The 11,319-nt window shown below is 54.2% G+C and overlaps 1 protein-coding gene across 1 annotated transcript in view; it reads right to left on the bottom strand.

Moving 5' to 3' along the window:
• ADAMTS14 (ADAM metallopeptidase with thrombospondin type 1 motif 14) overlaps positions 1 to 11,319 on the bottom strand; it is an 81,978-nt gene that overhangs the window by 52,293 nt on the left and 18,366 nt on the right. Inside the window, exon 3 of the mRNA XM_049646190.1 lies at positions 5,839 to 5,995. Coding sequence (XP_049502147.1) covers positions 5,839 to 5,995 — 157 coding nt within the window. The remainder of the gene's footprint in view (positions 1 to 5,838; positions 5,996 to 11,319) is intronic.

Raw genomic sequence — 11,319 nt, 5'->3', positions numbered from 1 at the left:
TATTTATTTTATTTTATTTTATTTATTTTATTTATTTTATTTTATTTATTTTATTTTATTTATTTTATTTTATTTATTTTATTTTATTTTATTTTATTTTATTTTGAGAGAGAGAGTGAGTGGTGGAGGGGAGGGGAAGGAGAATCCCAAGCAGGCTCCTCCCTGTCAGTGCGGCTCAAACTCACGAACCATGAGATCATGACCTCAGCCAAAACCAAGAGTTGGATGCTTAACCAACTGAGCCACCCAGGTGCCCATACCATTAATTTCTGAGAATATCCAGTTATGTGAGAATCCTCCAGAGGGGGACAGGAACTAAGGATAGGAAAATGCCACCAATACATCCCCAGCATGTATCAAGGGGAATGACTGCAGGAGGGGCCTTATACATACTTGGTGGGTGGATGGTAGGTGAGTGGGAAAGGTGGGAGCCCTGCCCTTGAACCCATTGCCTCCCCTGGGTGAGAGAAAGAACCAGATGGTAACAGTACAGTGACTTCAAGGAGTCACTGGAGTGACTTCAGTCTTACAGGAGGACTGACTAGGGAAGGCTTCCACACCAAGACCCAAACCAGGACTGGGGGGTTGACAGAGGCTTCTGGAGGAGGGGACATCTAAGCTGGGCCAGACGGGGAGCGGGAGACAACCTGTTGGAACACGGGGAACAGAGGGTCCCCAGCAGTGGGAATTGTATTAGCAAAACCCACTGTGAGCAAGTGTGGGGTGAAACCATCCACAATATGCGTGACCCTTGGGGACAATTCGACAGGTACCTGGGCAGAGACCCAAGATCTGCCTCTAAGCCTCTATCGATATGGATACTTCAGGAACTGAAATCTGAGGACAGGGCAACAGGGAACCACAGGACCCTGCTATGGTTTCTTTTTGTCTTCCCTTTGGTTTGGGGCTCTCAAGTGCAAAGGAAGGAAAGCACTAGACCGAAGGGTTGGGAAAGCTTGTGCGCACTGGCCGAGTGGAGAAACCAGAAATGCGCGGCCAGCCCTCTGAGTGATGCACAGCCTGGGGAGCCCAGCTCGGGCAGGTGTCGCCCTCACTAGGCCTGACACAAGCACTCCTGGCGGCCTGGTGCCTGAGCCCAATGGTGAGTACAGAGCCCGGAGGCAAATGCCTGGGAGAGGGGAAGGAGACCCCCCAGGAGGGGAGGAGAAGGAGCAAGCGCTCTCTCCACCGAGCAGGGAGACTAAAGAGCGGCCGCTCCCAACATGGGAGCAGTGCCCACGGGTTGACAGACTGCAAGTGAAAGGTGGACGTGACCCCTCACGGCTCTCCCAGCCACAGGCCTGTCAAAGGGAGGCTCAGCGAGGTCACCTGACTCATCCCAGGTCACACAGAAAGTTAATGGCAGAAGCCCAGAATGGAAACCCAGGGCTCCCACCCTCACGTGATCACACCCTATCAGGGCCCGCCCGGATTTCCCTCTCAGCAAAAACAGTGAGGAGCACTGGGCAGGGCCTACTGACGTCAACCATAGGCCCTGGAGAGGTGCCCCCCACACCCTCTTCTGTCTCTCAGGCCAGAAACAGGTAACCTTCCAAGAGGGGAGGGTGGGGGCGGCGGGCCCCCGGGGGGTTTTTCCAGAAGCCCACCCAAGACGCCCCACGAGAATGTGAAATGGTGCAGCTGCTCTTGCAAAGCAGTTTGGCAGTTCCCCAAAAGACAAATATGGCGTTTCCATAGGACCCAGCAATTCCACTCCCAGTTACATACCCAAGGGAACTGAAAACAGACATCCACACAACAACTCGTACGTGAACGTCCACAGCGGCGTTATCGTAATAACCGAAAACCGGAAACGACCCACACCAACCCAGAGGTGAAGGGATAAACAAAATGTGGTGTATTCGTGCAGTGGAAGACCACCCTGCCACAAGAAGGGGTGAAGTAATGCCACGAGCCACACGCGGCTGAACCTCACATGCGGGGCGAGAGAAGCCAGTCCCAGAAGGCCTGCGTGATGCCGTTTACGTGAGCCGTCCTGAGGCACATCCATAGAGGCAGAAGGTAGGCTGGCGGTCGCCAGGGGGTTGGAGAGGGGGAAAAGGGAAGTGACTGCTAATTAAGGGCCACAGGGCTTTCTCTGGGAGCGACAGAAACGTTCTGGAATCAGATAGTGGTGATGGGTGCACAACACTGTAACCATAGTAAAAATCCACTGAAATGTATACTTGAAAATGATTTAAATGATGGCTTTTATCTCAAGTTAAAAAAAAAAAAAAAAAAGAGGGGGCACCTGGGTGGCTCAGTCGGTTAGCATCCGATTCTTGATTTTGGCTCGGGTCATGATCTCGTGGTTTGTGAGTTCGAACCCCGTGTTCACGCTGATATCACAGAGCTGGCTTGGGATTCTGTCTCCCTCTCTGTCTTCCCCTCCCCCACTCACTCCCTGTCTCTCTCTCAAAGTAAATAAAAATAAACTTAAAAAAAAAAAAAAAAAAACGCTGGGGCGCCTGGGTGGTTCAGTCGGTCGAGCGTCCGACTTCAGATCAGGTCATGATCTCATGGTTTGTGGGTTCAAGCCCCACATCAGGCTCTGTGCTGACGGCTCAGAGCCTGGAGCCTGCTTTGGATTTTGTGTCTCTCTCTCCGCAACTCCTCCACTCGCACTGTCTCTCAAAAAATGAATAAACGCTTAAAAAAATTAAAATAAATAAACAAAACAAAACAAAACAAAACAAAAGCAGCAGCACTAGCCCCAAGCCCCAGCCTGGCAGGCTTCCCCTGAAAGGATGGGCCGCCCTGCTGTCTGATGCCTGCCCCCCCTCCCTTGCCACAGAGCTGGAACTCTGGCCACAGGTGCACATGGCCCCGAGGCAGACTGTTCCCTCCTCGGGCAGGACCTGTAGGGTGGTAAGGGGCTGCTGAGAGCGGGACCATGGGTTGAGGAGGGAAAGGGCAGCATTAGGAGCATGGCAGCATCCAGGGCACAGCCCCTGAGGCCCAGGCAGTGTCCACGGGGGAGTCTCTGAGGGGCTGGGTGGGGACCAGCTAGACCTGGAGGTCCAGCCAAGGGAATTTCTACCTCCAGACTCTAAAGTTTAGTGTGCCCCCAAGTTCATTGGCAAATGCCAGATACTTCTCCAGTGGAGCCCAGGTGCCTGGAGCCCTTCCACAGGCCACAGCTCAGCTCGAAAACCAATCTGAAGGGTCTTCTGACACCTCCTCTCCTCCCTTGAGGAAAGCCAGACATATCCTGGGGAGTGGCAGAGCTCATGTGAAGGAACAAAGACTCGGTATCTGTCCTCCAGGAACTGCCTCCCCCCAACCCCCCAGCCTATTTGGGACAAGAAGAAGTCCTGGGAGAAATCCAAGGGGCTCGAGGGTCCAGGGGAGGGGACACCTGAGCTGGGCTGACACTTGGGCAGCATGGAGGCAGACAGAGGTGGAGGAAGGTGCTTGGCCTGAGGCAGATTTCTCAAAAGCCCACTTGCTGGCAGCTAAGCAGGTTCCGACCGGCTGGCCTAGGCCTCTGAGGCATTGCTCTGTGCCAAGAAGTATACCCACCCCTGAAGTGAAACCTTCTGTCCTAATCACGAATGATAAATGGAGACAGACACACCTAGAAATGCTAACCTACTCACCGGGCTCAGACCCACTGCTGGTCTTGAAAGAACAGTGAGTGAGCGTCCCAGGTTTCCAAAACGCCCTCCAATGCCACCTGTCTTTCTAAGGAAAGACACGCATGGGCCTGAGGCATGGCATCACCCATGGGCCCATGACGTTCAGCTGAGAAGCCTGATGACGCAAGCCCCGGCAGCCTTCCTGGGTCTGAACGCCAACTCTGTGAGCTCAGCGGTTTGAGTTTCCCTGCCACTGACCGTGGCGGCAGGCAGTGTGGCTGGTTCCAGGCCCATAGCCATGGAGCAGCACTTCCCCAGGGTCTCCCCAAAAGGGGAGATTTATGCTTTTTGATTCACAGCTGGCCTCAGATAAAGTGGAGCCCAGTGAGACTTGTCCTTCTTCCCAGCTACAGTAGAAGGCACGGTGCCGTCCCACTCTGCCCTTGAGATTCACCCCAGCCCCCCGCTGAGACTCCATCAAGTCCCTGCCCCCCCCCCCGTGCCCCCACCCCAGGCCTGCAGAGCCCTCCACCACTCAGCTCAGCCTCTGGTGCCGTGGCTTCTCTCAAGAGGGGCACCGGGAGAGCAGCTGGTACTTCAAAGGAGGTAGTGTATGTGGGGACAACTGGTTTCCACGCATTCCTTCACGCTATGCCCAACCCCACCGGGGCCCCGGCCGGAGGGTGTGGTCCACTCACGGCCAGATTCCACCCAAAGCCTTCTCACGTCCTCCTGGCCAAAGGGGGCTTTGGGACAAAGCTAAGTTGGACAATGAAGCTGGCCATGGGCCCAAGACTAGCACGCGTAGCATCCACTGGTTCATTCACGCAAGCATGGGCCCTGAGTACTGGTGGTATGTGGGCTCCTGTGCCCACAGCCAGGGTGCCAGGACACCCCTGCTCTCAGGGGCTCTCACCCTAACGTGTCACTGGTTACCCTAAGAACAATACTGTAGTAAGAACAATTGTTCACCAAACACCTGCTACGTGCCAAGCTCCATGATGGAATTTTTATACCCACTATCGCTAATACACCCAATCTTAAGAGATCAATAATAACCATCCCTACTTTACAGATTAGAAAAATAGGTTCAGAGATTTTAGTCAATTGGTTAGGGTTTCACAGTAGACAGTGTTGGAGGCAGGATTTAAAAATGGTCTGTTGGGGGGCGCCTGGGTGGCGCAGTCGGTTAAGCGTCCGACTTCAACCAGGTCACGATCTCGCAGTCCGTGAGTTCGAGCCCCGCGTCGGGCTCTGGGCTGATGGCTCGGAGCCTGGAGCCTGTTTCAGATTCTGTGTCTCCCTCTCTCTCTGCCCCTCCCCCGTTCATGCTCTGTCTCTCTCTGTCCCAAAAATAAATAAAAAACGTTGAAAAAAAGAAATTTAAAAAAAAAAAGGTCTGTTGGGGGGTCCATGGGTGGCTCAGTTGGTTGGGTGACTGACTTCAGCTCGGGTCATGATCTCATGGTTCGTGGGTTCGAGCCCTGCGTCGGGCTCTGTGCTGACGGCTGGGAGCCTGGAGCCTGCTTCGGATTCTGTGTCTCCCTCTCTCTGCCCCTCCCCTGTTCTCTCTCTCTCTCTCTCTCTCTCTCTCTCTCAAAAATAAACATTTGGAGAAAAAATGGTCTCCTGGGGGCACCTGGGTGGCTCAGTTAGTTGAGCATCCGACTCTTGACTTCGGCTCAGGCCATGATTTCACGGTCGTGAGAAGACTGATCCACGCATAGGACTCCACACTGACAGCATGGAGCCTGCTTGGGATTCTCTCTCTCCCTCTCCCTCTGCCCCTCCCCTGCCCATGCACGTGCCCTCTCTCTCTCCCTCTTTCTCTCTCAAAAAAGAAAATATAAATAAAATAAAAATAAAAATGGGCTCTGGCACACAAACCTACCTCTGGTGCCCTGATACCTGGAAGTCTCCCTACAAACGCCCTAAGAACTTCCTTCCTGGGGCTCCCACGGGCTGAGTGAATTTTTAGGGGGAAGAGCTAACTGCAACCCTTGCACCTTCTGCTGGGCAGGGAAGACAGCCTTCCAAAGCAATATGGAGCCCCTCAGAGACCTCCGGAGTCCCTAGGGCCACAGTTCAGGGGGGCTCGAGTAGCTCACCCGCCAGCTGTAACGGTCCCTAAGCCCCACTGGGGTTTCTCGGCTGGTATACACGGTCCAGTCCCACCTCGCGGAGGAGAAGGCTGAGGCCGGGACTTGACCGCGCGGGACTTACGGCGGAGGTGGAGCTCAGGGACCTGCCCAGTGCCTACCTTCATTGTGAAGGTCCCCGCCAGGCTCCGCCCACTCCTGCTGGCCGACTTCCCGGCGGTACACCACGTGTGTCCTCCCGCTGGCCTCCTTCTCCTGCTGCCCCCACTCCAGGGGCTCTATGAAGTAGTCGGTGCGATCCGTGCGGATGAGGCCCGCCTGAGCCGGGCAACGCAGCAAGCGGGAGCAGAGAGGGGGGAGAGAGAAGAGGCGTGAGTACACAGCCCGGGACAGGCGAGCAATTGTGACCGCGAACGTGTGTGACTACACGGGTGCGGACCCTTCCTCGAGGGCCTCGGGGAGCCCTGGGATTCCAGCAGGGAAGTGCGCGGGCGGGTGGTCGGACGCCGAGCAAGGGGGCCCAGGTCCATTTCGGGCAAAGCGGATCCGCTTGTACTGTATTGTGGGGCGCTCCTGGGGTTCCACCTAACGTTTCATTTCACCAAAGGCCTCCAGAGCTTAAAGGGGGTAGGGGGAGGCAGGAGAGGCATTGCGATACATACGCACACACACTGCCTCGGGCACAGAATTCCACCCCAAAGCGCCATCACACAGATTGGCCTTGAACCCCCCCACCCCGGACAAGGGGGGGAAATTCCTACCCGTAAAGGTTAATGATCCTGCACATGGGTGCCGGTTTCTACTCCCACATAGCGTGCTATTATGTCAGATTTAAAGCACATGGGCACGTCCACCAGGGACGCAGTTCATGTCTGCTGACCATAAACGAGCCAGGATAGGGCACAGGAATGAACGATCTGTTTTTAATCTAATTTTTTTTTTTTTTTTTTTTTTTTTGCCTGCATCAAAATAGTCCTGTAAAAAAAATCAGCTGTTGGCCTGGGAAATAAAAACATTAAAAATGCAACCTCGGCCAAGCCCCACAAATGTGTTATTAGCCCCCGATGAAGGCAATAATCACAGGGGCCAGTGAAACACATGTGCAGCCCCCCCAGCCCACACCCTGGGGTCAGCTCTATAAAGCAGTCAGACCAGCCCACCTACTACAGTGCCTGGAAAATAGTAGGCAATCCTTAATGAATTCCTTCACTCATTCCACACGTATCTATTGAGTGCCTTCTACGTACCAGCACTGCTCCAGACCCCGGGAAGGCAGCTGTGAACACAAGGTGGTGAACGAAGGAACTATTTTTATAAATCTATCAGACGTTCTTCACTTGAGCAGGAGCAGCCATAGTTCTATGCAACTAAACTCCATCAGCTTTCCCACCTCCCCGTTGCGAGATGACTTCTTGGGGCATCTCCTCGAAGATCTCCTGAGCACGCGTCAGCAGCCACTAATCCTCTCCTGCCAAAGCTACTGCAGCCCCTCGAAATCTGGCATCCCCTGCCCTGTGTGGCCACCAGATCTCAGTGCCTCACACGAGGGATGCAGGCTCCGGAATGATCTGCACGGCACAGGGCTGGGCTGCGAGGCACTGCCATCCAATTCGCCCCTCCTGCCCGCAATGATGGACCGCACAGACCTTTCAAGATCACCAGGCCTGACCCAGTCTGAGGCTTCAATCCCTTGACAACATCCCTAGTCAGGGGGCTCTTTTGCTTGGATGCCTCTAGCAACAGAGAGCTCTCTCCCTCAAGACACAACCCGTTCTGTGCAGGGACAGTGGTGAAGTTTACTGAGCTAAAACACACTTCCCTACATTCCACCCTTTGCAAAGTCTTATTCTCGCTGGGATTAACAACAGTATCTTATATAACAGCCACTTATATTGACATATTTCACCTTTACAACAACCCCAAACGACCCCACCTTTACAACAACCTTGTAAGGCAGATGCAAATATTAGACCCATTTCATGGATGAGGAAACAGGCTCAGAATGGTTAAGAAACTTGCCCAGTCACCCAGCAAGTAAGTGACAGAACTAGAATAAGAGCCCAGCTCCGTGTGGCTCTTAACCAGGAGGCTCTGTTACCTTAGGCCATCCCAGGGTCCCACTTCTGCCCCCCCGGGGGCCACTCAGCAAGGAAACTTCCCTCCCATACTCCCCATCTATACGTCCCTGGGCTTCCCATCTAGTCTGAGCTTACTGAGCAAGCAGAATGTTCACATCCTACCTCTGGGCAGAGGGCTTCCCGGAAGCCAGGCCACCTCCCACGTGGTTGTGAGAACAGAGGAGAAACTTCCGCACATGGCCTTAAAGGGAACGGACCCCACCATCCCCCCAGGCGACTCCCAGCCTGAAAGGATTCTCACCCCACACACCATCCCCATCACACCCTCAGCCCTGCTCTGTCAGAAGTGGAAGCCCCAGGATTCCTGGGTCTGGTCCAGCCCCATGCCCACAGTCCTCTCCCCAGGCAAGAGTTACCAAATCCCTACCTGCCCATCCTGGCTAACTGGTAAGGACAAAGACCTGTGATATAACAACCTGGGAAATATGTTTCAAATCCCTCTGGGACCCAGGGGTCAAAGACAGCACTTGCAGCAACACTCCTGCTCCGTTTTGTGCATCGTTTCTGGCCCTGACAGAGAGTTCTTGCCCAGGATGGGGCGCCCCGTGGGTCTCTGAGAGCCTCCTCCTGGAGAGTGATGGGCGGGCAGGCTCAGCCACCAGATCAGGAAGTGGGCTGGGCAGGTCCCTCCCCCGTGGCCCTCGGTTTCCCCATCCACACCATGAGAGGTTTGGCGGGCTGTCTTCAGCTCTGCCTTGGCCGGGACACCAGGCACCGCTTGGGGCAGACAAATTGGCAACGGGAACTTTCTGGCTCTCTGCCCCCTTGCCAAATTACTCCTGTCTCTCAATTTATGAGATGTTTGTATTTCTGAAAAGTGGTGGCTAATTTTAAAGAACTAAAATCAAATCAAATTTCTGTAGAAGAAATCAGGAAAAGAGGAAAACATATGTTGCTGGAAGACAAAAATACATTGCCGTTTTCACCCATACCTCCTTCTCTTCAAAACAGTCAATTGGCAGAAATATATATTAGAAAGGTTCTTCATGCAACACAAACAGCCAGAGCAGCTGATTATGTCCAACTGAGCCACATTCTGTGCAGGCCCTCAGGCGATTCTCTCCAAATGGAAACTCTCCAGTGCACAGGCCTGGCCGCCATCAGCCAGGCTCTGGACTCCTTTACTACAGCTGCTACTGAGGGGCCTCTCCTGGGAGGTGAGTGGCGGAGGGGGACCTGTTGGACTTTTCCAGGATGGCTGGTGACGTCATTTTAGTGGCAAAGGTAATGCCTTCTGCCGTATCTTCATCCAGAGGCCTCCAGGCCATGCTATCCCAGATTTTTTAGGCCTGCTTCCTTTCAGGGGAAGCCCCAGGTCCAGAGGGGAAGTCCAGGGCTCCTGAAGGAGATGGGTCACGTGGTGATGGGGGAGGTAGGTGTTGGCATATCCTTGTATCCTGCCTTAGGTCATAATTGAGCAAGTTTAGTTGCTCATTGGTAACCGTCTATCATCGGGATGAAGTCCCAAATATTTCAGCAGATAACGGAAGCCGCGTTATTTTAGAATGAGTATGTGTATGTGCATGTGTATATATAAACATGTTTATTCTAAAATCGCATGTACTTGCACGTAAACTGGGAGGTGACGGCACAATAAACCAATACATCTTGGGGGCCACAGGAAGAGACCCCCAAGGACTGAAATATGTGTCCTTGGAGGTGCCGAGCTCCGGGCTTATATTGAGAAGCTCTCCCGTCAACGTCAGGGCAGGAGCAAGGACCCAGCCTGAGGTCCAGGCACGGGTAAGTGGGGGAACTCCAGGAGGCCAGCTGCAGGCCCTCCCTCTAGGAAAGGGGAGCCCTTCCTCACAAGGAAGAGCCTTTCCTAGTAATCCAGAGCCTCCTGGCTGTGCCCTCAGATTTGCCAACCTTCGCAGAATGCCCAGGAGGGCTTATTTCAAGATGAGAGCCCCGACGAAGCCAGGTGAGAGGTATGCCAGGTCCCCTCTTTCTTTTCCTTCCGAGGTCAGCCTATGTGGGGCCTTCCCACAGAAGCAAGAAGCAGAACAGGCCTCCAACCAACCAGCCCACCACCTCCCAAGGAGAGCACGTTCTCGGGCCCGAACTCGTTCTGGAAATTCCATTACCAAGGTTTTTTTACTGCCAGCTGTGCTGTCTCAGGTTCTAGGCTTCCAGCAAATTCAGCTTGAAACTGTTCCACTGTAGGAAATGAAAGAAAGCCCAGCAAGTGGAGGCTGGGGTGATACACACAACTGGGAACAGCAAAAGAGTCCGGAATGGCTTCCCTCAGGCTCACCCCCTACCCAGCAACCTGCTTCTGTGCCCGGCCACGCTCCCTCCCCAGACCACGGCACCAGCTAGAGCTCAGAAACCCCAACTGCAGGTGTCTGCCTCCCTCCCACCACCCCCAGGAGGACTTCTTTCAAGATGACAGCCTGACGATCCACTGGGTCCCCTCTCACCGAGCTCATCGTGACCTCCAGTGCATGGCCCCACTGCTTCATCACGGCCGATACCCCCGACCAAGCCCTCACTTCCCTTCTTACCACCCTGGACACGGTAATAATTCTGTGAACGCCCACAGCCCTCTCCCTGCCTTTCCCTCCTTCTCACCGTCTCAGAAGAGCCTCTGCCCTGGTTCAACCCAACCAGCCACCCTCTCCCTGTCTGCACACTGACGCACGTGGTGCCCACTGGTCTCACTTGAGATCAACGGCCACAGCTCTCCCGTGAGCATGATGCCGGCTGGGGATTCTGCTGTGGCTCCCCGCTACACTGATGGCTTAGACTTCGAACACTCTCCCCACCTCCTGGTCTCCTGTTCTCAAGGAGAAAACAGGCACCGTCGGGCGGGCTCTCCCCTACCTGTGCCACCACCCTGTGAACTCCCACCCTGTGGGCACCCTGTGCCCTTCCTCACCTCCCGCTCGCCTCCCTCTTACCTCTGCAGAACGCAGCTCCTGCAGTGGGTGCCCCTCTTCCCAGTATCACCGTGCCCACCCTCTCCTGCGCCATTCTGGTTGGCACACACAGGCGCTCAGGGACCTTCCCCTCTGTGAAACTCCCTCCCGGGCCCCGGCCAGCCAGTGCCAGAGTCCCTGCTTCCCTCCGCGCTGCACACGACTGGGCCGACTGGGCCTGTGAAGTGATGCAGCCACTTTGGAAACAGTCTACGGTTCCACAAAACACGACACAGTTACCATATGACCCCGCAATTCCACTCCGTGGTATACACCCAAGAGAAATGACAACATATGTCCACACAAAAACTTGTCCCTGAACGTTCGCTGCGGCCCTGCTCACGGTAGCCAGAAAGGAGGACCGGTCCAAATGCCCATCAACAGATGAATGCATCCACAAACAAAAAAAGAGGAAGCAATGGTCCATGCTGGAACACGGACGAATCTTGAAAACATAATGCCGAGTGAAAGAAGCCAGGCGCCAAAGGCCACATATTCTACAATTCCATCCAAACAAAATGTCCAGAATAGGGAAATCCATAGGGACAGAAAGATTAGCGGTTGCCAAGGGCTGGGGTAATGG

Source organism: Panthera uncia, chromosome D2 (genome assembly GCF_023721935.1).
Source record: "Panthera uncia isolate 11264 chromosome D2, Puncia_PCG_1.0, whole genome shotgun sequence".
NCBI classification, from domain to species: domain Eukaryota; kingdom Metazoa; phylum Chordata; class Mammalia; order Carnivora; family Felidae; genus Panthera; species Panthera uncia.
This window is presented reverse-complemented; position numbering and strand designations above follow the sequence as displayed.